Source organism: Eptatretus burgeri, chromosome 6, assembly GCF_056783735.1.
Source record: "Eptatretus burgeri isolate ZD-2024b chromosome 6, Ebu_testis_v1, whole genome shotgun sequence".
In the NCBI taxonomy this organism is placed as follows: domain Eukaryota; kingdom Metazoa; phylum Chordata; class Myxini; order Myxiniformes; family Myxinidae; genus Eptatretus; species Eptatretus burgeri.
In genome coordinates this window covers 62,366,703-62,393,142 of record NC_140966.1, presented here as the reverse complement: position 1 = coordinate 62,393,142, position 26,440 = coordinate 62,366,703, and the positions used below count along the sequence as shown (strand labels likewise).

The 26,440-nt window shown below is 43.8% G+C and overlaps 1 protein-coding gene across 6 annotated transcripts in view; it reads right to left on the bottom strand.

Moving 5' to 3' along the window:
• Positions 1 to 26,440, bottom strand: part of RAD54L (RAD54 like) — a 115,264-nt gene that overhangs the window by 73,967 nt on the left and 14,857 nt on the right. For 2 of the 6 annotated variants that reach the window (XR_015059269.1, XR_015059270.1), the window contains exons 1-6: positions 18,574 to 18,749; positions 12,589 to 12,681; positions 6,812 to 6,934; positions 6,632 to 6,692; positions 6,393 to 6,528; positions 712 to 781 (exon numbers count right to left, since the gene is read on the bottom strand). Coding sequence is in view for 4 of the 6 variants with exons in the window: in XM_085885337.1 (XP_085741463.1) it covers positions 712 to 781; positions 6,393 to 6,528; positions 6,632 to 6,692; positions 6,812 to 6,934; positions 12,589 to 12,681; positions 18,574 to 18,576 (486 nt within the window). In the remaining 2 variants the exon portion in view is untranslated. Of the gene's footprint in view, positions 1 to 711; positions 782 to 6,392; positions 6,529 to 6,631; positions 6,693 to 6,811; positions 6,935 to 12,588; positions 12,682 to 18,573; positions 18,755 to 21,146; positions 21,305 to 26,440 lie in introns of those variants that run through there. The other 4 variants (XM_085885337.1, XM_085885338.1, XM_085885341.1 and 1 more) reach the window with 4 other exon arrangements.

Below are 26,440 nucleotides of genomic sequence, written 5' to 3'. Positions count from 1 at the left end.
CTGCACAAGCTCTTCAATGAGCCTTTGACACGATAGTTGGGGGGGGGGAAATAAAGAATTAAACAAAACAAAGAAAGAAAGAAATAAAAGTTGCCGAGAGAGCACGTTGTCAGTCGTGCCCCCGAGTCCCAAAACACTGCCTTTGTTATGAGATCTAGGTGAAAAACCTTTTCTTCCTTCAAATTAGCTCTAACATGCGTGTGTGTGTGTGTATGTAAGCATGTGTGTGTGAGAAATACAGTTTCTGGATGCAGTTGTGATTGTATCTCCATCAACCTTAAAATAATTTAAATAATCTGCAGAGTAGACATGACGGCAGTCACCCAAGTGCTCAAACGCAGATGAATGAATGAATGATGCAAATTGCGGGAAATAAATCCCAGCTGGTGGAGTTTATATTATTTATATGCAAGTCTGAAATACTTTTGCATATTAGAGTCTCCATCAACTTGATACTCAGCGTTGTGTATTCAACTCTCAGATATAAGATACCAATAGCACGACACACATAAGCGTCATCGAAAATAAAGCAAAAAATAATAATCATACATATATTTTTTTTACATTACCCTCTCCAATACAGATCCTGTGCCGCAAATCAAAAAAAAAACAAGTCGTAATATGTAGAAGGAGCTGAGTCTTTTCGCTCCCATGTTAAAATAAAACAGTCGCTCGTGGAGAAGGAACACCTTCGCACAAGGCCAAACTCACCTCCCGCTGGTGAGGCCTCAGAACCTTGGTCAGCATAGGATCGACGACCACGTGCACTGGCTGAGAGTCCCTACACAAACAGCAGGCATCGGAGTCAGCATCACAGCTGGGCGCAGCCTCAGTACGAGTGAAATACACAGGGCACGGTCAAAAATAACATTCACTGTATCCGTGGGGCATTGCCTAATTGTCAAACGGGGTGGGAGGAGTAGGGGGTTCACATCAAGCGTGCACACAGACATGGGGTTTTCAAGGGAACTCAAAGGAAGGGGATGAAGGGCTGCTTGGAAAACTCAATGGGAGAGGCTTGCTCATTAGTAACGGCAGTCACCGGCAGGGACGAGTCAGTTCAAGCTTGTACAGCACCGACATCCTGAACCTTCAACAGCCTAAAGAACAGCTGCCCGGCGAGTATCCTTTAGATACACACATTCTACATTACGGATATGAAAGGAGACAAAGGAAAATAAATAACCTGCTTTGACACTTTTTACTTTTGGGGGAAAAAAAATAAAATAAATAATACACACATCACATATGAGGGTGGGTGTTCAAAAAGGTTTTTTTTCCCCCCATAACGAGTCGATATACGGAAATTAGTTCGAAAAAAGAAAAATAATGTCCCTTTCTCATTATTCATACCATATATGTTTAAAACCAACGCATTAGTGTGTCTTGGACTGTTGTGAACATCTTGTGTGTTCAACGTTTTGAACACCCCCCACTCCCCCCCATAATGTACATCCTCCATTGAATCAAAGGACATTGGTCGATGCAAATGTACTTTGCCCTTGCCACCATCACATTTCTGGCTTCTTTTTCTTGGTTCGTATGCAACACATAGCTTGGGGGGGGGGGGTAACATTCATTTGCTGGGGGCACAGCTGTACCGCTGATGCAGTGCTCCCTTACGTTGGAACAGGAGTTTGGATCTATTGATGGCGGTTTACGCGACTCCATTGTACTCACTTTATCAGCGTTTCTCAATGACTTCCAAGTTCGTTTATCAAAAGGCAAATCATTTCAGAAGTTGGAGTTTACAAGCTCCGAAAGATCGACGTCCATACGCTAACAGGACGTTCCATAATGATGGCTTCAGAGGGAAAACAAAAGGGAACTGGAATGAGAATTTCCATTTTGGGGACAATAAAAAGTGTCTCCTCAATTTGTATCAATATCAAGAATGAGGAGAGAACTATTTTCTTTCAAAAGTTTATATAGGTCTTCGGACTGGCAGGACAGCTTGCAGGTATGTGCACTCCAAGCTATCCTGGCAGCCCTGGTCGTTTGTGGACATTAAAGATCCCATGGTGTCTTTCAGCAATGGTAGACGAGTCATCACCAGCACGCTCAAGAAATTCCAAATTCCTGCTCTGACTGACTGCTGCGAAGGCAATGGCAAACCACCCTGGACAGATTAAGCGTAACAAAACCGTTCAACACAATCAAACAGCCCAGCATTACTCGTGCCGAGAGTACTTCAGCAGCACTTCACTCCGTAAAGGGTATGGTGTGTTGTTGATAAAGGTGTTAAGACTTTTTGGGTTTTTTTTCATTGCTTATTCCATAACAGGATCGGACAAGCTCGTCACAAAACCGTTCGCAGTACTGTACTCGCAATATCTTAAGAGCGGAAAAAAAAAAAATTATGAGTAATAAGCAGAACATATTTTAAGAGCAGACTTTCTAGCACGTTCAGCTTCCTGATGTCCATGGTTGAGGTTTCCGAAGCAGTTACCACAATTTTTGGTTTTATTGTGGAGGGAGGGAGGGGTGGTGGTGATAGTTTTTTTTTAACTGAACATCACGATGTGTGTTTAAAAATAGTGCACAAAGGGCACTTTTAGAAGCACAAATGAAATATAATTGACTGTTTTCTTTGTAAATCACCATGAAATGAGAAAGTCTTGAAATTGGGTGAATAATGCCAAATTTATAGAAATATATATATATATATATATATATCTGACACACACACACACACACACACACACACACACACACACACACACACACACACACACACACACACACACACACACACACACACACACACACACACACACACACACACACACACACACACACACAGCCTGGTGCTGGCGCAGTGGTTAGGGCAGCGGCTTGGGATCTTGTGGAAAACACACCTTGTGGAACCGTCAGGCGAGGCCTTTGTGTGAATGTGATGAAAAAGGACTCCACTGAACCTTACGGTCAACACAAAGTTCAAGATAATATATTAATGCTCATCATCTTCGATGTATTACATTGTGCCACGCCCCACTGCTGACACGCTTCGCATGACAGATTAGAGATGGCACAAACCCAATTTTCTTGAGCTGAGAAAAGTTTAAGCAAATAGAGCCCAAGTTCATGCTTCCTCTCAGTAAATAGTTTCCCAAGATTTTTTGGAAAATTGTGGGAAATAGATTCAGGATTTCTGCCTTTTCCTGTTTTTTTTTTGTCTCTCTTCGGTTTGGGTTCGAACCATCTCCAGTGGCAAGTGCAGGTGTGCTCTCTACCTCCTTTCCCAACACGAACGAAAGACTTTATGTGTGTGCACGTGGATGTGTTGAGAGTGTGTGTGTGTGTGTGTGTGTGTGTGTGTGTGTGTGTGTGTGTGTGTGTGTGTGTGTGACAGACAGACAGACAGACAGACAGACAGACAGACAGACAGACAGACAGAGAGAGAGAGAGAGAGAGAGAGAGAGAGAGAGAGAGAGAGAGAGAGAGAGAGAGAGAGAGAGAGAGAGAGAGAGAGAGAGAGAGAGAGAGAGAGAGAGAGAGAGAGAGAGAGAGAGAGAGAGAGAGAGAGAGAGAAAGAGAAAGTCTGGCTTCCCTCTGGTGCAGCAATGTCTTTATTTTGATTATCAAATTGTATTCCATGACCTTCAAAGCCGTCCCACAATCAAGATGACTAAATATAATAAGAAATGTGTGCAATGGTAAAAGGTAGCTTCAAACTTACATGGTGATTGGATGGGAAAACACGGCCAGCATTTAAAAAAACACAAGCTCGAATTAGCGAAGATCCTCGTCCTCTTAATGATGACGTCATAAAAACGAATATGACGTCATAGTGATGTATCAGGTTTGCGATAAATTACCTGTGCTAATGCCCGGCTTGATTCCTGCAAACAAAATTCAAACAGCTTGCCTAGTTTCGGAGATAATGGTATAGGCGATTTCCATTAGCGGCGATATTATGACGTCAACTTTTTTTCGAGGAAGAATTTCCAAAATGGGAGATGGTTACTGCCTGCGTGTGGGCTTTCTGCATATACATGGCAAGTTTTACGAAGATCCGATGAAAAGTCTGGGTTGTGAAACAAAAAGTCAAAAAATAGGAATGACGTCATAAAAATTGATATGACATCATAGTGATGCATCATATGTACGGTAATTCATTTCTGCTAATGCCCTGTTCGATTCCCGCAAACAGAATTCAAAAAGCTCGCCGAGTTTGAGATATTTTTTTCAGCAATTCCCATTAGCGGAGATATTTTGACGTCATAACTTCTTTTCTCGGAAGAATTTTCAAAATCGGAGATCGTTACTGTCTGCGCAGGATATTTTTACATATGTATGCCAAGTTTCACGAAGTTTCGATGAAAACTGTAGGCTGTGAAACAAAAAAGTCCACAAGAACAACAACGTGAGTAAGACTTAGAGATACTCCACGAGGATCTAAAATTTGTTTTTCAAATGTGCCCATCTTTCGTTATTTGACCTTTTGACCCCGCTCCAGGGGGCGGGTCCAAAAATGACACTGCTCTTGCACCTTCAAGCCATGTGTTGATCATAACTGCCAAGTTTAGTGAATTTCTGCGCAACCGTTTGAGAGGAGATAGACAGACAGACGGAGCTGATTACCATATTCCCTCATTTTGTTTTTTTCCGAAAGGTGTGGGGATAATGAAACCGAGTAGAGGGGGAAAAGGAGGAAAGTCGTGCTCATGGAGGAGGATGCACACTGAGAAACATCCGTGACTCGAGCGCCGATATTTACACGACACCAAAACATTGTCAGCCAATCTGTCGGAAAATATTTTTCATTTCCCAATGAGGTGAAACTCCTCAGAATTGTCCAAAACGTTGAAAGATCTTCCTCTCCGAAAATTAAAATCAATGACTCAAAGTACAAGACCAGTTATTACTACTCCTTGTTACCATTCCCAAACCATACAGATGAGCCTTGACACTATTATATTTATTTTGATGTACCATACTCTTTAGAGTTTAGAGCGTTAGTACTGCCAAAGCAGTTTCTTGGCAAGGGTTATACTGGGTGGTTTGCCATTGCATTCCCAGCATCGTTTGTCCATACTCCATACTTTTACATGCTGAGCATCAATCAAAGAAGCAGCATGTACCATTTTTAGCTTGTCTGGAATTTAAATTCCAGATAAAGTATTGTCGTCACGCACCGCCTGTCTCCCATTTCGACTTCTCCAGCCAAACCGCTGGGCCGATCCGGCTGAAATTTGGCAGAAACGTTCCTCTCCTGACTGGTAACAGGGATTGCAAAGCTTGTTCCGGTCTCATGACTTTAGGTCAAATGGCCGACTTAGTAAATTTCTTCAAAAAAAAATCTTCTATGACCCACCAGTCAGAATGCCACCAAATTTGGGTTACAACATTACGCCAGGGTAGTGATGCGGAGGTCATGCCGATCACGTGACCGGAAGCGTGTCAAAATGGCGGCAAATTCCTTCCAAAATCTTCTTCTCCTGATCCACCAGTCAAAATGCTTCCAAATTTGGATTGCAACATTAGCCCAAGGTAGGGATGTTAATTAAATTGTGGTCATGTCGATCACGTGACCGGAAGTGTGTCAAAATGGCCGACTTGATCAGCTTTTGGTGAAAATCGCATTAATTCCATGAAAAATCTTCTTCTCCAGACCCATCAGTAACAATGTTACCAAATTTGGGTTACAACATTAGGCCAGAGCCCACATAAGCTGCAGGTTATTTGATCCCATGTTTAAAGTCTGCGATGACTTGGCCGGGGTTTGAACACTGACCTCCCAAACTCTGAGCGGACGTTCAAAGCATTACACCACCGAATATACTGTGAGTAAACATGTACAAAAAAATTAATTAAATCTTAGTTTTTAAACAACAAAATGCTACTTAACAATGAAAGCTTACAATTCAGGTGGTATATATTTGAAGTGGTACTAGCCTGGTGTTGGCGCAGTGGTTAGGGCAGTGGCTTGGGATCCAAAGGGTCCTGAGTTCAAGCCCCGTTGGGCCACTGAATTAATACACCAGGGGGTTGATTCAGCCTGTCATCCTTCCGAGGTCGGCGAAATGAGTACCAGTGCACTGGGCCGGTGAAAACCCCGGTTAAAATAGGTGTACCATATCCCTGTGTGTCGTAAGAGGCGACCAGGGTTGCGTCAGGAAGGGCATCCGGCGTAAAACATGTGCCAAATCACTATGCGGATCATACGGATGATCCGCTGTGGCGACCCCGAACGGGAGCAGCCGAAAGAAGAAGAAGATATTTGAAGTGGTACTGCGGAGCAGGTGGTACTCCTATCACAAGGATATACTTATATTTTACTTATAAGGTACTCCTTTCAATATTTATTTGCAAGAAGTTAAATGAAGTTTTCTTCCCTCCATTTAAACCCTCTTCACGCGGCATTTTGAGGTACAACAGCAACAACTCACTTCTCCGCTTTAAGCATCTCGTGGGCACCAAGCACAGGTGGAGTGTAAAGCACCAGTGCGTTCTCCTCGAATGGGTCGTACAGCGGCCTGCGACCACCTTGCCTTCTAATACCCAGGGCCTTCAGCCCTAGGGGTCCTGGATAGAAAACTCAACGTGAAATAAAATCAACAAAAAGCAGGTTCAGCCCCCACCCTCCCCAAATCACCCGCTCCAATCCTCTGACACCCTTTCCGCTTACCCGTGTAGTTGGGAATAGGAACCTTGAAGGGTTTGACTAAAATAGTTCGGATGAAGGCTTCCTGAAACAGCACGAGTGCAAGATGATTGAGAGATGCAAGACGATTGAGAGAACGTAATCAAAACATGCTTGATACAACGAAAAATGTTGTTGCAATAAGTCCCGTTGAAGAAAGCTTACGTGAGCCTCTCCATCAGGACACCGCTGCTCATTTCCAACAGGAGTGAGGGGCTTGCGGAATTGAGAAAGAAACACCTGCTGAGGGTCACATGTCGTCACATTCTGCTTGATGCGTTTTGCAACCTGACAAAACAAGGTAATTTATGAACACTGGATGGTCCAGATATCTTTGGCTTACGTGAAGCTTGGCTTAGGCATTCGGGTTGGGGAGCAATTTGTGAGTTGACATAGATTGTATTTTTACGACTTGCATTTACTCGCCGTACAATATTCACCCGATAATTGAATGGTGACTGCCACAGCTTAAATTGGATTACAAACCCACCTGTCCACATTGGCCAATTTATCATTTCCATCAACTCTCCAATATACGAAGTAACAACCAAGACCGAAAAACATAAAACCGGACATTCTTTACTGTGATATACAGATGGCAGAAATGGAGTCGGGTGGAGTGGAGTCGAGTCACAGGGGCGTCGGGTGCCCCGTGGTGTACAGTCGGGTGCTCCAGTCCACGTTGGGTGCCCCGGGGTGTACCCAGACCCCAAGCTTGAAGCATAAATGAGAAGGGCGCTGGTGTGGTGAACAATGGGCATATTTTGCACAAAAGGGGCATGATAGAATCAGTTCAGCTTTCCATCATAGTACCAACTTCCACCAAGTTCGATTCGAATCCCTTAAAGCCATTCTCAGGTTTTTGCAGGAATGAAAACCTATCATGGACGGATGCACTGCTATCAATTTTGATGCCATTATGCAACCAGCACCCTTTGGATTTTGTGCTGCATCATCAAAATCGTGCTGTGTAGCCGCCACCTCTTGCTTCCTTCACCGACAGTGATCTGTCGCACTCCGAGTGGTGAAGTATCAATCCTTCCTGGCTTCGTTGGTGTAAAGACCGCTGTACCCTTCTTTCTGCTTTGTTGAATGTGTTACAATGGACTCGAGTGACTTAACTTTCAAACACCGATACGTGATCTATCTATTTGAAGATGAAATTTATCCGTTTATTGGTTTTAATGTCATCTTTGCCATTTTGTTACTTTTCTATTTCTACGTTTTACTTGTACAATTAATGATTGTGAAGCTTACCTTGGTTTGGGCATTGGCTGGGTTGGAAGTTTATTTGAAAGAATCCTTTATTCATTCATTCATTACCAAAGATGAGGAAGCGATTGCTGCAAAAAAGCATGACGTAACTTTTGAATGACCCCTTTTTGCTACGCTGTTTGTCGAGCAATTATTCATGAACGAGTAAATACCAACCGTTGCTTTGCTGATGGGGATACTAAAGGGGGGAGGGAGAAAGAGAGGGGGGAGAGTGAAGAGATGGAGGGGGGAAGAGAGGAGGGAGGGGGAGCAAGGAGGGGTAGGGAAGACAAGACAGTGAGAGGAAGGGAAGGCAGAAGTACAGTGGAGCGTTTATGACGATTCACACTTTCATCAAAATGATTCTGGATAGAATAACAGTGAAGACGGAAACAAAATGATGTCTGAAATCCGTTTTCTACTGCTCATACAATAAACACGGTCTGGAGACAAACTCCCATCCAGACATGAATACTGTCTGGACGCATCTGGAGACAAACACTGCTCGGACACGTCTGGAGACAAACTCCCTTGCAGATATGTCCACAAGGGACAGACAGACAGAGGGGAGAGTGGGAAGAGGAAAGGAGGAAAGAGAGATGGGGATAAGGGAGTTAGCAAAGAGAATATGTTATGCTTATGAACACACACACACGTGTGCATGCACGCACAAGGCAATTTTTCGGGAATCGGCAGGTTGGAGTGAATTTGATTACCGACTACAGTACGTGCTGTATACAACCCAGAAACCTGGAGAAGCTTTCACTGAAAAACGATGTGACATTTATATAGACACTTCAGAGAGATGTTCACAAACATTATTCTTCATAAACAGCTGCGTGTGAAAGATGGGGGAAATCGACTCGGTAATTCAAAAAAACACGTTAATACGGCAAATGGCTCGTAAATCGGATGATATTTCACAACCACTCACTCAGGGTGACGGAGCACGAACCACTCGCTCAGAATGATGTAGCACAGTACAGCTAGCGGCAGTGGGTGCTCGGCAAGTGGCTTAAGCACTCACACAAGCATTCCAATTAAATGGTTCAAAAGGAATGGTTGGCCCAGCTGTTGCTGCATACCATAAAGGATCCCTTTAACTTTAAGGTCCGTCTTCACCTCACGCAGCAGTTAATGAAATAAAATGACTTCATCCACAAAAGAGTTGCACCTTAATGCAGAACAACCCTGGAGACGTCGCAAAGTTCAATCGCCTATGAAATAAACATTGTCGATCATCCGCCATTTTGCCTGCTCATCTGTGCACGCCTCACGTGGTACATCGTTTCGAGGTCCGCGCAAGTGTTATTTATTTATTAATAATTATTACTTACGAAATCTATATTGATGACTTCCGTCTGTTTGTGTGTGTGTGTGTGTGTGTGTGTGTGTGTGTGTGTGTGTGTGTGTGTGTGTGTGTGTGTGTGTGTGTGTGTGTGTGTGTGTGTGTGTGTGTGTGTGTGTTTGTTTGGAGGCACGATAGCTCGAGAACGGAAGAAGCTACCAATGTCAAATTACACCACGTGATTCAGGAGGGTGATGGCTCGCGCTGATTAGATTTTGGTCAAAATCGGTCAAAGGTCAAGGTCACAGTGAGGTCAAACATAATTCCGTAAATTCATGTGGAGAAATGGAGTTTTTTTGCTTCGGTCGACGTTACGAGTTCGTTTTAACTTCGATTTTACTTTTGTCTTCGGTTTTTGCGATCGCTTAGGACTCTTAACACCGGGTTATCGAAATTCTGGTAAAAATCGGATGTTTTGGAGATGTTTTAAGATTGTATAAAAAATATTTCACTCGCCACGTCACGGCTCGTCACGTGGTGCAGCGCGCTTGAGCAGAGGCATCGTTGATCACGTAAAGGTTTTCCGTGTGCGCGCTGACGGTGTTTTCGATAAAGATGGTGTTTAAAAGTCATTTTTTTATCCCAATAAAGGTTATCGTCGCATGCCTGACTCGCTAAGCTGTCGGATTATGCAAAGATTGTTGGTGGATGGTCGAATATTACGGTTTTGTGACTTTGATAAAATAACATGAAAGAATTGCGTGGAGAAATGTAGATTTTTGCTTCGGTCGACGTTACGATTTTTGATGGTTTGGAACAGAATCATCGTCGAAACTTCTGGTTTGCGTCGCTACCTTCTCTAGAGACAGCTTTTATTCGACAAGGTCAGAGGTCAAGTTGACGATTTCGTAAGTACCAGTCTATGACTGCTTGTTTATTTATTTATTCTTACCAGATTTGCTTTCATTCCCTGTAGAGCACCTCGCGAAACCCCCGAAAATAGACACAGATCTGGCAGACGCTATGGATGGGCAGTCCCTCTGGAGGACAGGGCATGAGGTCTGACAGTGAATGCATTAAATCATTTAGCTCAATGAAGCAAGTTAATTTTGGCACGTTCCTAAATTTTTTGCTCACTCAATATAATTCTCCAAACGGGAGAAAAAAAATATACGTTTAATGCTTTGGAAATTTCACATTTTCTTGTTTATGTATGGAGAAGGAGGGAACATAGCCTTGCTTGCTGAAGGTAAATCGGTAAAATTGGCTTCGTTATAAGATTCGTTATTTCAATAAATTATCAGATTTTGACACTTTATTTTGGCTGGATGATATCCGATCCACAAAACTGAAATATTTTGATGATATACTTTAATTAGTCCATGAGTAGATCGTGGAAAATCGTATAATGTAATGCTTGAAATCGCTCCAAGCTCCTAATTTGAAAACTATAGCACTGCCAAAAGTGATGTATACAGCGATTCGTAGCTATGATGAATAGGCATTTGATACGAGTGAGGAAAATGAAAAAAAATAAAAAAACAATCGTCAAGAAATCGTTGCGGCCTGTTCCAAGTCAAGACATGGTTAAGCAGGCCAAAAAAACATGGCGGTTTCGGACCCGAGCGAGGTTACCGAGGAAACACCTCAAGACACCAGAGAGCAAGGTGGCGAAGGATATACTTAAATAAGGCCATTAATTATCTTCAAAAGAGGTGTTTTAATTTTCCTAAACACCCAATTATCACTTGCATTTCCTTGGAGTTTTCTTATTATGCATGCAAAGTTTCAGGCTGCTAGATTTTATAGTTACTAGTGCGTGCCCATGCGTGAAAAAAAAAACAAAAAAACAACCACACAGGCCGTTCCTTCGCTCTTGTAAACGACGACTGGATTGGGGCATTGTGTTTATCTATAAATGTGCATAAGAAATCGAGAAATTATTCGAATACTGTAAGTCATCACTATCTGGAAGTAGTGCGTGCCTGTACGGAATGTTCACATGCATTTCACGAATTATCGCTTGCATTGAAGTAACAACTGCTGTGATACTTACACACAGAGTTAATTAAAATCCAAATTAAAATCAAGTTTACCTCCCTGTCTTTGCTAGCCATGACATTCGCTGCCATTGACCATTGCCACTCCTACGCCACGGTAACCAAGGCGCCCTTTCCCCATCGGCCACACCTACGCAGCAACGTGTCCTGTCATTGGTAACTAAGGCGCCCTTTCCCCATCAGCCATGCCTACGCAGCAACGTGTCCTGTCATTGGTTTGGTAAATAAATGGCCGCAGCAACGTGTCCTGCCATTGGTTTGGTAAATAAATAGCCATAACTTGGGAAACACTTGTCCGATTAATATCAAACCTTGAAAAGGCACATACTCAGGTCCCTAGCATACCTGGCAAGTTTCAATTAGATTGGACCAGTGGTTGTCGAGAAACAGCAGACACAGACACAGACACCTGGAATTATAGATAGATGGAGGACACACACACACACCTTAGTATAGATTCACTTAAAATTTTGCTCAGATATTCATGGACGCATGGAGAAATGTTACTTTTGGTTTTGGTCAGGATCCGAATCCTAAATGGTGAGAAATTGTGGAATTTATGGAAAAACAAGTTCACGCCGCTCTGGGGGAGAGGGGCGGAGCATGGAATATGCATGTGCAGTTGTGGGAGCAAAGGGGAAAGAGGGGCAGACACGGCTTCATCTTGAATGTTATATATAGCATTGATGATGTTTTCCAAAGAGAATGGTGAATAATTTTGCAACAAAATCACCTTGAATCCTGAGAAATACTGAAGGCGACTTTTGCATGCGAGACGGAAGTCATTGTTATCCTTTGCATTGAGGGGCTGACTCTGCGAGGGGCTGGGCACTTTTCCCCTCTGATTTCCTTTAGTTAGGGGTCTGGTACCGTGTCGGGCACCTTGGGGTGTCAAGTCAGAGCTGCTGGGGTGCCGGGTACTCCAGGCCTGACTGAAGAAACAATTATACCCATTTATATGCACAAATCATTATGTCCCACTGGACTTTCTCCTGTGGTCATATTGGTAAATCATAAGCATCTCAATAATTCACCTGTCCCACACACATCCTCATTCCACACTCAGAACCACAGGTGTCACAGCAATGCCAGCTGCCAGAAAAATGACCCATCCATCACACTTTCCCTATTACAGCAATCTACGTTAACCCTTTGAACCTAAGCAGCCATTTTACCAGCCGCTATTCAAACCTCCATATATCCAAGCGGCCGGATTTTTCTCCAGGGAACCCAGGGCAGGTGATCCGAAAGTCCAAGGAGCTCAGGGTGCAAAGGGTTAAGAGTTATAAATTAAAGAACGGGCAGTGTCTCCCCGAATGTATGGGTATAGTTAAACTTGCATGCTTGTGGTCCTTGTCTGGAAAGAAAGAAGACTCAGGAGGTGACAAATCCAAACCCCGCTTCGCGACCTGACTCGGAGCCAAGCTACGTCTCTGCAATCACAAGGAATCACGAGTCTTAGTCAAATGAAACAAACCTCTCCGATCAGGGAAGATACACATAAAACAACCAATTATGAATTATTTACAAAGTTCAGATGGTTTAGAAATAAAATCATGATTTCATCATGTGACATGTCAAGGTCAAAAACCAGAGTGTGAAGACATGGGTGTATGATAACTGTGTTTATACACAAAAGAGTGACGATCCAATTAAACACACCTCAGGAATGCCAAGCAATGACGACCTTAAAAATATATTCTAAAGATCCGAGTCACATGCCCCCATGACCGGGGGAGGGAAGAGGGAGGAGCAAAAGTGGACACTCCCACATATATCAGCATCACCACACATGGATACAACCATCCATCCACATGCAAGTTATTCTACCTATCTACTTCCAGGTACCTATCTGATTTCAATTTAAACTTACCTACTGTTTCTGCTGCCACGACCTTTCCAGAGAGACAATTCCATGCATTAACTACCATGCTGAGCAAAAGACCCTCACCTTACTGTAGTCTTAACTCTCCTTTTCTTTAATCTCAAGTTATGCATGACCCCTAATCTTATCACTGCTTATTGTGGTGAAAAGCTATTCTGCACTTATTTTGTTGATATCCTTCATTATCTTTAAACATCTCAAAATCATATCCGCTCGTAATGTATAAAGTCCTGACACCTTCAGCCGCTCCTCATAGCTATGTCTCGCGAGCCCTGGAAACAATCTTGAAGTCCGATGCGGAACTCTCACTATGGCAGCTATATACATCCTGAGATGTGGTGACCAACAATATACACAATATTCCGGATAAGGCCTCACTAAATTCCAATGCAATGTTAACATGAACTCTTGATTTATGATTAACTTTCACAAGCATACAACCGAAAACCTCATTCGCTTTCCCGATAGCCACTTGGCACTGTGCTGTCTGCCTACCCACCTCATTTATAACCACCCCCAGATCCTTCTCCGATCTGACATACTCCAAGACTGTCCCTTGCATCATGTAATCCCTATTTTCAATATTCTTACCCATCCCCAACACGTTGCACTTGTATCTGCCAATCATTTGCTCAACCTAAGAAAGTATAGCATCAAAATTTTTATGAATCCGATCTCCACCTGTCCCCCCCCACCCCCCCCAACCGCTATAGGCCCGGTCACACCTTGACGTTTTCGCCAGCGATGGCAACATTTTAAAATGTATGTAAAACGCTGGCTTACGTTGAACTTTTGATGTTTTTTTTTTTAAAGATTCGGACGTATTCATAGCGACTTGGTCTGATGTATAATGCATTGGTAACGGACACAGAACGTTTCGTTGTGTTATAGATAACTTATACCAACGAATGCTGAACCTGTTGTCGGCCTACACAACCGATGCCCAACGATAGTCTAACTTAGGCATAGCGCGTTGCACGCATCGCCGACGATGTCGTGACGTAGCCTATTAAAAGGCTGACGCACAACGATTCGAATCATAACTGCCGTAGAAATGGAAGTGACAACATCGCGGTCACACCTTGGCGATCTTGCCAGCGTATGCCGACCTAAGAAAAGTGTCTAAAACGTTGGGGCACGTCAAATACGGTATGAGTAAGTTTGGTATACGCGAGTAGAACGATAAAGTACGCTATCATACGTCGTAGTAAGTAGAGTACGTCAAGAAATTTTAAACATGTTCAAAATTTTTGGACGTACTCGGCGTATGATACACGTTCCGCATGCGATGGGGATAAGTTTTACACACGATATGTGGACGCTTACACACGTCCACAAAGGCTACTTATAAGCTACTCATAAGTCGAAACACGTCGCGGTAATGTCTTTTTTACGCGAAAATTATTTCTAACTTATGTTTGACGTGTTTAGAACCAATTCTTTACGTAGTCCCAACACACATCGACGTATGTAGACGTATTCCAATGACGTCTTCCGGTCGACAAAAAAAATAAATGAACGTGTTTCTAGCTTACAACTGCCATATAAAGACGTGTTCCCAGCGGTTTTGGGAATTGGTATATAAAAATGGTGTTCATAAAAGGGGAACCCAACAGTGTTTGAGTCCTTTTTGAGTCGATGTCCATGTCAGCAGTAACAGTATCAGTATCAGTATTAGTATTAGTATTAGTAGTAGTTTGTTCATGTTGGCAGTAGTAGGTGAGTGTGAGGGGGAGGGTGTGGGCTATGATGGATCGTCCTTGCGTCCGCGTGTCCACGGGTAGGAGACATCTTTTCACCATTGTTCGAAGTTCTTCGCGGCTATTTTTTATGGGGCTTTTTCAACAATGAGCTATGGCTTGTTTTTACGATTTAGGTCTATTCATAATGGGTTGGACAAATGCACAATGAACTAATAATGTGCATAGAGCGCTTTGATTACTTATAGATACGATATACCAACGAATAATTATCGTGAAGCCGGCGTTCACAAACTATGCCCAACGATAGCCTAACTTATCTATATCGTGCGGCAGTTTATCTTTGACGGTGACGTAGGGTTTGCTATTCATAGGCTGCCACTCAACGATTTAAATGGCTGCATCTCCACTATTGAAAGTAGACGCTTGTGCTCAACAATTGGATTTTTTTTACACTCAACGACTTTTAAACGGTACCACTCAGCTATTCTCATTGTTTACAATGAACGATTTAAATTGCTGTCACTCGCCTTTGTTTTTTGACGCTGGGGTTTTGAAATTTGAAGCGTTTCTTCTGAACGTGTTAAAACGCTCAAACTCGACTATTTTAAATAGACGCTGCCGATGGACAATTGGAATCATAGCCAAGCTAGACATCGAAGTGTGAACATCCTCGTCATGCTGAAGAAAAGTTTGAAGAATGCTGCAAATAAGTGTCCTGGCCGTGGCCGTGGACGCTGATGCAAGGACGATCCATTATACCGACGTCTTTCAGCCTATGAGTAACTTAAAAGTAACGTCTGTCGATGTGTGGCAACGATCGCGTAACGTGCCAACAACACGTTAATCATAGGTTAGAAATAAGTTTCGGGCACGTTAAACATTACCTTGGCGTGTCTCAACTTATGATTAACTTACAAGTAGCATGTGTTGACGTCTGTCAACGATCGCAGACCGTGCATACAACTTGTGGCCAGCGTAGCGGAACGTGCGAGTCATACGCCGGCCGTGAAATTTCAAGCATGAAAAAATTTGAGGACCACCAAAAAGTACAACGTTTAAAGCCAGCGTACTATGACGTATGGCAGTGTTTTTCAGCGTGCTCTCAATGTTATCAAAACTTACCCATAACGTATTCAACGTGTGCCAGCGTTTTAGAAAAAAAATTCAAAAATCGGCATACGTTGGCTAAAACGTCAAATTGTGACCGGGCCTTAAGAGAAGCCAGACACATTTGGAGCTGTCATATTCACAATCGCCATGCCCTCCTTATAGGTTTTCGTTTCAGTGTAAAACCACCAAAGTGACTTGAAAGCATCATCAAATATCAAAAGGTTAGAGCAGATAAGCGTCACAGGCCTCGTGAAGGCCACAGTACGTGTAGGTTTCAGGCCCCTGGTGTCAGCCTATGGGCCAGTGCAACTGGAATCTATCAGAGCTATAGAACCACCCCTCATCTCTGCTGTCTACCTTGCACCCAAGCAAAGCATCATCTGCAAATTTGGAAAGCCTACTCTGAGCCCCACTGTCCAAATCATTGATGTAAATTATAAACAACAACAGTCCGAGTACTGATCTCTGAGGTACCCCCACGACTTGCATCCTCTCAGCAAGACATTCTCCCATTCACAACTATTCTTTGCTTCCGATCATGAAGCCAGTTTCCAATCCAGTTAGTTACCTGACCAACCACTACACAGGCCCTTACCTTGGCTAACAATCTCTAATGTGGTACCTTATCAAATGCCTTCTTAAAGTCTAGATATACTACATCCACCACCATTCCCTCATCCACCCAATCAGAAACTGCTTCGTAGAACTCCAATAAATTTGTTCAACATGACCTCCCTTGGGAAATCCATGCTGACTTGATTTATCGAGTTTGAACTTGTTGAAATGGTCCCCCATCTGATCCCGAATTAACATCTCCAACATCTTCCCCACAATATAACCAGCAAGTCCATAGTTCCCCAATTCCTCTTTGGTGGTGTTGCTTTCTTAAATGGTGGTTTTTACATTTTCTACTCCAATCCTCTGGTACCTTGTCCTGACTCCGATGAGCTATTACAGATATCGGTTAACATCTCGCGACTCTGCTTTACAACCACCCACAATGCTCTTGGATGCATACGATCTGGACCTGGAGCTTTATCTTCGCTTCACTGCTTCGTACTTCTTCCACTCCAACCTGGATCTCCTCCAAAAGTCCTTGCTCACCTTGATGGATACTCTCAGCTATTGGTAAATCCCATGAATGTTCTTGTGTAAATGTTGAAGTAAAAATAACACGAACCCATGGCTCTGTGCAATTCCTCAATAGGTTCGTGTTCGTCTTAACTTGATATTTAAGGAATGCCTTGTTTATGTTATGATTGATGATGCTAAATATTCTTTGCCACATCAATCACACACTCTCTTTTGGCTTGACAGGTCGGCCCCTACCGGGCACGGCAAGAAAACGTCGGCCCTACCGGGCACGGCACACAAGCGTCGGGCCCCACCGGGCACGGCACACAAACGTCGGGCCCCACCGGGCACGGCACACAAACGTCGGGCCCCACCGGGCACGGCACACAAACGTCGGGCCCCACCGGGCACGGCACACAAACGTCGGGCCCCACCGGGCACGGCACACAAACGTCGGGCCCCACCGGGCACGGCACACAAACGTCGGGCCCCACCGGGCACGGCACACAAACGTCGGGCCCCACCGGGCACGGCACACAAACGTCGGGCCCCACCGGGCACGGCACACAAACGTCGGGCCCTTCCGAGCACGGCACATTAAGTCGGCCCCGACAGAGCACGGCACATTAAGTCGGCCCCAACTAGGCACGGCACATTAAGTGAACACTGACCGGGTGCGGCACACAAACGTCGGCCCCTACCAGGCACGGCACACAAAGTTGGCCGCTACAGAGCACGGCACATTAAGTCGGCCCTGACCGAGCACGGCACACAAAGGTCGGCCTGTACCGAGCATGGCACATTAAGTCGGCCCATACCGAGCACGGCACATTACGTCGGCCCCTACCGAGCACGGCACATGAAGTCGGCCCCTACCGGGCACGGCACATGAAGTCGGCCCCTACCGGGCACGGACCACAAAGGTCGGCCCGTACTGAGCACGGCACATTAAGTCGGCCCGTACTGAGCACGGCACATTACGTCGGCCCCTACCGAGCACGGCACATGAAGTCGGCCCCTACCGGGCACGGACCACAAAGGTCGGCCCGTACTGAGCACGGCACATTACGTCGGCCCCTACCGGGCACGGCACATGAAGTCGGCCCCTACCGGGCACGGACCACAAAGGTCGGCCCGTACTGAGCACGGCACATTAAGTCGGCCCGTACTGAGCACGGCACACAATGTCGGCCCGTACCGAACACGGCACATTAAGTCGGCCGGTACCGAGCACGGCACACAAATGTCGGCCCGTACCGAGCACGGCACATTAAGTCGGTCCCATCTGAGCACGGCACATGAAGTCTGCCGCTGCCGAGCACGGTACATTAAGTCGGCCCCAAGTGAGCACGGCACACAAAGGTCGGCCTGTACCGAGCACGGCACATGAAGTCGGTCCCAACCGAGCACGGCACATTAAGTCGGTTCAGGATGGATTTACATGTTACTTGAATACGATTTATTCTGCACACACCGTAAATTTGCTCCTCGAAGGTTTATTCTCATTTACATAAATTTGACAGTTGCCGAGTTTCACCACCAATCGATCTCACCATTGTTTATCGAGTCACTAGAGATTGAATTTGTCCATCGCGAACAAGACGACATCCGTTGTGGTTCTATTTTCACGATGGGCCCACATCCACCGACTGTCCAGGCCGTTCGAATATCGCGGCAACGGGTGCGCATGCGCAGTGACTCCAGTCAGTGGTTGTCGTTGATGCTCTCGTGGTTGTGACGTCATATCCTGAAAGCCCCGAACTCTCGAACACGTGAAACACACAATGTGGCCGATTGAGCTTCTCTATCAAACATTGTTCTTCTGCTTCATCATCTTTCTTTTGTTCTGTTTTTATTGATTAATGTGGCGTTTTCAGATCTGCGAGGCTCTCTCTCTCTCCCTCTCCCTCTCCCTCTCCCTCTCCCTCTCTCCCTCTCCCTCTCTCCCTCTCTCCCTCTCTCCCTCTCTCCCTCTCTCTCTCCCTCTCTCTCCCTCTCTCTCCCCCTCTCTCCCCCTCTCTCCCCCTCTCTCCCCTTCTCTCCCCCTCTCTCCCCCTCTTTCCCCCTCCACACGGCACGTAGTGAACCGTCCTGGTCCATTCGCATGCACTTTATCATCCAAGAATGTGGGACGCCATGAAAATCTTTTTATAGTCTCTTCAGCCTGTGGACTGGTTGTAATTTGGTTATTGTTGTGTTGCAGTGTTCGAGTTTGGCCTTGTTGAGTAGTACTTGGTCTATTGCTCCATAACATCCTCCCTTACATCCCTTCTCTTCCACCTCGGTCTCCTTGGTGTGTTTGGTGGTGGTTCATCATTTGTGTGGTGAATCCTCTTAAAAGTTTGTATGTTGTTGGTGGACAGACTATGATCCAGTATGTGTGAGGTAGTTGGGTTTCTTCAGATTTTTTTGGGGGGGGTGGGGGGGGTGAGGTGTTTGTGTGTGTGTTTGTTTGCTTGTGTGTTTGTTTGTGTGTGTGTATTTGTTTGTGTGTGTGCGTGTTTGTTTGTGTATTTGTTTGTGTGTGTGTGTTTGTTTGTGTATTTGTTTGTGTGTGTGTGTGTGTGTGTTTGTGTGTGTGTGTGTGTTTGTTTGTGTGTGTGTGTGTGTGTTTGTTTGTGTGTGTGTGTGTGTTTATGTGTGTGTTTGTGTGTATATGTATGTGTGTATTTGTTTGTGTGTTTGTGTGTGTGTGTATGTGTGAGTGTGTGTGTGTGTTTGTTTGTGTGTGTGTGTGTGTGTTTGTTTGTGTGTGTTTGTGTTTGTGTGTGTGTCTGTCCGGGCCGTAATTAGTTTTTTTTTCCATTTGAGCTTTTGTCATCAAATTTTCAACAAAGTTTAATTATGAGAATATGGAGAAGCAAAATTCATAATTTGGTCAAAAGGTCAAAGGTCAACGTCACATAAAATCATCAATTTTCATCCAATTGTCCTGAAATTAGAAAAATTAGCATATTGGGTCAATGAATTGGTTCACCGATCCAAAGCTACGTAGAAGCCGATTGATTTTCTTCAATGGAAAAAGTCAAAGGTCAAGGTCGCCTCGAATCGTAAAACTTTTGTTCAGCTGTTTTCTTCATGTTTAGCACAGAGGAAAAAAAAAGTAATAATAAGAAAAAGAAGTCTGAATACAAAGTGGACGTGGACGTGGACGGTTGAGATGCTTTCTCGTTTCCTTTTTAGGTCATCTCTTCGAGCATGACCTAATAATATGGGTGTCGATGTCCTTCGATCCGTCCGTCCGTCCGTTCACAATGAAGTTGAAGCGGGAGATCTGGTCATTAGTGATATTGATAGAGGTCGATGAGACGTACACGATGGTATGACTTTCAAGGTCACCGAAGGTCAAGGTCAAGGTCACGAGGCCTTTGAAGTTGCGAAAATGACAATTTTCAAAATCTATCTCCTTCACCATTTCTCAAGCGATCTTGAATTTGATTGTGGCAAATTAATCTATGGGACAATATCTAAATTTGGTCGGGCCGGATTTTCGATATTCGCTTTCGCATCACGTGACTTCAAAGTTGGCCAAAAATCCCTCCTGACCCGAGAACACTCCACCCTAGTAACAGGAACTCATGCTTGTTTCTCACAGAGATGACCGTCACTCCCACACGGGTGTATTTTATTACACTCCTTTGCTTTTGTTTATCATGCATGATCGAGACTCATGGAAGAAGGAGTTGAAAGAGGGTAAAATGGCAACAAACAAGCCTGGTGTTGGCTTAACGGTTAGGTGGCTGGCTTAAGATCCTAGGGTCTTGGGTTCAAGTATCGCTGATGAATTAACACCAGGTAGGGTTGACTCAGCCTGTCATCCTTCCAAGGTCAGCAAAATGGGTACCAGTGTACTGGTAACAGGGGCATTGCATCAGCAGCACAGCCCTGCCCCCAGCTAATGATGTTACTCGTCGCCTTGTGTTGCATATGAAGGTGGAGGAGATGGCAACAGACTGGCAGTGGAGTCTCAGTTCGACACAACAAAGCAAGGGAATGAATGAACAGTAAGTGATGAGAGGAAACACAGTAAACTGCAATATGATCAGGATTGAATTATGTAGGGTTAATGGGGGTAGAAAAGATTGCAGATATAAATGGGGGATGATATAAGAAAATTGTACATTACCTATTGCTTCGGAGAGAAGAGTGGGATTGAACAGCCAGCGTCAGGAAGGTCATTCCACAAACGGGAGAAAAGAAGATCAAAAGGAGAGGAAATGTGTGGAAAAGCTGTATTTTGGGAGTTTAACCAGGAGGGCTTTACGAGGAGAGTGTGTACACATCCTGGAGATGTTGGGGAGGGTCAAAGGGTTGAGGGAGCAGAAGAAGCAAAAACAAGTGGCAGAAAAAAAGATTAAATATTTGTATTTTGTGGAAATAATAATAATAATAATAATAATAGTAATAATAGTAGTAGTAGGCTGCCAAATATTTGTGAAGGTTTAATTATTGCCTCCACCACCGGAGGTAGATGGAACTTGTTTTCACTCCTGTCTGTTTGGCTGTGAGCAGGATATCTCAAACATTTATGGACGGATTCGGACAAACGTTGGTGGACAGGCACATCTTTTCATTTGTTTTTCCATTTTGGTCAAGATCCAAATCCGGATCTGAATACTGTAATTTTTAAAGTTATTCTTCACCATTGAGAGATATGACCAAAAACGATATATAACATGATATCTCAAAAGGTTGTGGACGGATTTGGACAAAACTTGGTGGACGAGTTGGTTCGGTGACAAGAACAAGCCGATTCGATTTTGGTTCAGGTCCGAATCCAGATCCTGCCCATCAGTACGATACAAAATGTAAAATGTTCGGCCCGGCGGAGGTATGCGCTCTGCTCTTCTAGTTAGAATGTTTCTTTTTTGTAATACTGTATATAATATTCAAACGTTCTTCTATGGCCTGTGAGTGGTGCGCATCGAGAGAAGATTAAGCAAACTCATCCATATCATAAATTTGTCCCTTGATGGGCTACTGGAGATTTTTTTTTGTAAGGGAGTACTTGTAGTTAAATCGAGTTTGGAGAAATCACAATTCAATATTAACAAGCTTTGTGTGTTTACCACTGAGTTGAACTGTATGAATCTGGAGAAGATTCTGAAGTCACCTTCTACGACCTGATTGAACTTGCATGTTTTGCCTTGGGTGAGTTTCCATGTTTTATTGCGACTTTGAAATAAAGTTTCTCACTTGAGCACAGTTTCCCTCTTTTCAGCTCAAGTACAATGTGCACATCAGATTCCCATTGCTGGCAACCTCTCAGCTTTTGTGAAAAGGTTGACATATCCAAAGGCTGTCATAAACTGAAAAGGCCGTTTTACCGCACGCACACAACATCAAAATGTATCCGATTAATTTATCATTCAAATGTCTTGCCTGTTCTATAAACTATGCACACAATCAAAATTAAATAACCTAGAACTGTCTGAAGAGACCTAAAAATGAGTGTGTATACCCACTTCATTATTGCGACATTGTGTGTATCTGCATGTACGTACATCATATTCTTATTAGTGAATATATTATTATTCTGACTCAAATCGTGAAGAGGTGAATGATTTGATTGACTAACATTTACTTTTTTTTTAAAACTTGAATACTCCTTGTAAACTACAGACTTTATAAAACACCTGCACAGTGATCAGGTACATAATTGAATCGAAATAAAATAAAGATTGTAAAGGTCGTATAAGAACATTAATTCTGGAAGTTTACCGCTGTTGACGCAATGGCTTTTACACCACCCTATTTAACATGTTACATGAGTTATCCATGCCTGTTGTTTGTGCCCTTTATGACATCCTTAAAAACAGGAAGTTTCCTGTTTGGAGTGGTTTTCAATTTGTTTGACTGGCAGACTGGTTCAAAGTCAAAGTACTGTGAAACTGCAGGTTTGTTTTCCAACTCTTCTTCAAAATATAACATTCAATTGAAATTAAGTTGTTCGTCTTTCATAAACTGACGTTTGTGGACGGGCGGACGGACGGACGGACAGAATTGAACCAATTGCTTAATCCTGCTTTTCATTTCATGCACTTATTTACTCTGTTGCAAGTTCTCTCCTGAATTTATTTTGATGAACACAGAAAATTCCCAATTTTTGGACGGAAGGAAAGGCCAGACATATAATACAACAGATCGTGTCAGGCCTGAGTTATATCCACTCTCGCGACATTTGTGACAAGAACATCAAGGTAATGTTTAAAACAAAGTTCCCATTTTGAGGATAGGACCAGGACGATGCACTATTTTTTATAGCACATTGAGAATCTGCTGTTTAAGGCCATTAACGGGTATCTATGTTGTGTGTACACAAAATCAGGGGAGAATTTCATCTTTCCCATGAGCACCAAACATCTCTTCCATTCCCCTTCCTGACACATATCCTCTAAACCTCATTTCCAACTACTTTGTGCATTTGTTTGTGACAGATTTGGGGGCCTTCTTCTACTCCAAGGTATTTGTATGAGGCTTGGTTGTCTCGTTCCTGTAATGTTGTGTTTAGGTCGATTTTTTTGATGTCCGTTTTTGTTGGTTTATGCTGTACAAATGTGTATTTGGCAAACTTATCAGGGATAAATTGCATTTGAATGTTGGTGCAGTACCGTTTCACCAATTTCAGTTGTTCTGTCAATTTTTCTTAGTTCAGTGCTCAAAGCTTTAAGTCACCCATGTACAGTAGATGTGTCACCTTCCCTGTTTCTTTGGACATTCTTGTATTGGATGTTCGAGTGTATCCATGTCCTTGCTCATTAATGAGGATGCTCAGTGGGTCGGCGCATCTTTAAAGACTGCCTCCAAAGAGGTCGATGCATCTTTAAGGACCACGATAGACAGTCACTCCAGAATTTTCTGTGGGATCCCATGCACAGAGTCATGTATAATAGTCCTGAGAGCTCTTTCACGCTTCTGTGGGTGGTGGTGCATGGCCGTTCTTAGTTGGTGGAGCGATCCATCTTGTTGATTCCAATAATGAGCGAGACTCCGACATGATAATCAGTTCCGCGACTTGGCCGACTGCCTGGTGTGGCCGGTAGACTAACTTCTTCAAGGGACGAGTGGCTGCAAGCTATGTGAGATGGAGCAATAACAGGTCTGGGATGCCCTCCAAAGTCCGGAGCCGCACGCTCACGACACTGGATGGACCAGCATGTACCTTGCCCTTCGCCGAGAGGCTCAGGTGGACTGCATCTCCATCTGTGATGGGGACTGGGGCTTGAGACAGCGTCCCCTGAACAAGGAATTTCCAGTAAGCATGAGTCAACAGCTCGCGTTGATGAAGCCCCTGCCGGCCTGCCCTCTGTGCACACCGCCCGTTGCTACTACTGATCAGTTGGTGATATCCTCGGATTTGGTGATAGCCCCTGCACGGTTGTCATTGCAACACGTTGTCATGTCGGCTCATGGTGGTGAACCCAAGAGCTGAGCAAACTTGACTGTCTGGAGGAAGTAAAAGTCATAACAAGGTTCGGGTAAATGATTGTTGACGCAAGACATAATGTTGTTTCGGCCCAGAGAGTTCTGTTCGAACAGGCCCATGGCACAGAGATAGCTGATCGGTTTCCTGGGAGCGACCCAGCTCGACATTCCTCATATCTAAGATGGTGTATTTTTGCCTTCGTAAAGCCAGGACCATGAGAGAGGGAGATAGAGAAAGACAGAGACAGAGACAGAAACACAAAGACACAGACAGAGACAGAGACAGACAAGAGGGAGTGAGCCGGTCCTTGAGGACCGATCGATGCTCTGACCTGACCGTGACAGTGATGCCCTGACGAATCTGGGCAGCAGGTAAGAGTGGGGAAGATTTGACCCTCGACTTGGATTGAGGGGTACAACCACCGCAGATTTCTGAGGTGTTGTTTTAAAGGTGGAGGTGGCATGTTTGAAAAAATGTTGTTACAGTAAGTTGCTGATTTGACCTTTTTGTATCTCAGAGGGGGTTAGTGATTGGACAAGCGGTAACATTCTTGTTCTAGGGTTCGAGGAGCATCGGTGAAGTTGGTGTTAGAAGTCGGGTGGCCATTCGTTCGGTTTCATGGAGAACAGTCCGGTTTTCTGCCCCTCTGTCCTCCATTGATATGAAACCAGATTCATTTATGTCGTCTACTTTCTTCTTGAACCACCCAACCTTTCGACCCACAATTTCACTTTTGATTGGTGGTCTTCATTGATTAATATATTTGTCATTTAATTCATCCCACGTTTGCATTGGTCCTGCGAATGGCAACAAAGATCCTATTTGTCACGTTTCCTAATGGTATCTTTACATTACGGCTGTTGCTTGACGCTGTAAAACATTTGTCTGTGCGAAGAAGAATTTGACCTTGTTGAAACTGTTATGCGCTCTCCTGAAATGAAAGACTGCCAGACGAGTGAGGAGAGGTATCTGAAACTTTTCAGCAAATCTCAGATACACTTCAAGAACACGAATATAATCATCTCCTACATATTCTCAATATCAGGTGGCAATGCTCACACAGAATGGGGGTTTTTTTTTTTCAATGATGACCAACCTGTTGGAGAAACGAGAGGAAGAAACTGGAAGTGGACAATGTGAAAGCAGGGCTCCAGATCTGCATTAATTTTTCAGAAGATGCAAAGACAATGTGCATTCACTTCCTGGGAACAAAAAAACTTCCGAATGATGCCAGGAAAGGACAGAAACATAAACACTAGTCGATCCGAGAATTGTGAGTACGGTACATATTTAAGGTAGTCTTTACAACTGTGGATATCACATGAATTAGCACTAAATTTAGTAAAAATAAATAAAAATTATTGTGCTCCAAATGCAACTGTCCTCTATTCTTGAGGTCCCTCGATGGCCACCCGAGTTGGAAGGGAAGTATTTTTGTTTCAGAGTGGAGATGTTCTATGTTGGTGAGTTGGGTGATGCCTGAAATTATTGCTTTATTTTGTGTTGTTTGATGGTTTAACACGCTTGTTTTGGATACTGTGAGTGCTCAACTTGGGTTAGCATAGTTATTACTGGTTTGGATAAACAGTTTGTAAGTTGTAGTCAGGAATTATTTTTGTTGACTGCAACTTCGTATTGGTTAATCCTTTTAATGCGTTGAGTTTCTGCTTGACTTCAGTTATAGTTTGTTTGATGTTATTAGTGAAGGTCATGTCAGGGTGAAGTGTGATTCCAAGTATTTCGGTGCATTTATTTAATGGGAGTTGTTGGTTGTACATTGTGATTGTTGGGTGGTAGTTGGATTCACGTTTGTACGGGGTTAGTGAAGTGATTGTTAGTTTAGTTGGTGAGACATTGATTCTGTTAAGTGTGAGCCAGTGTTGGAATTGTGCTGTGTACTGTTGGAGTAAAAGCTTGGTGTTGGCTTCACGGTTAAAGCGCCTGGATTAAGATCTTAGCTTTCCTGAGTTTGAGCTCCTGTCAATCCATTGAAA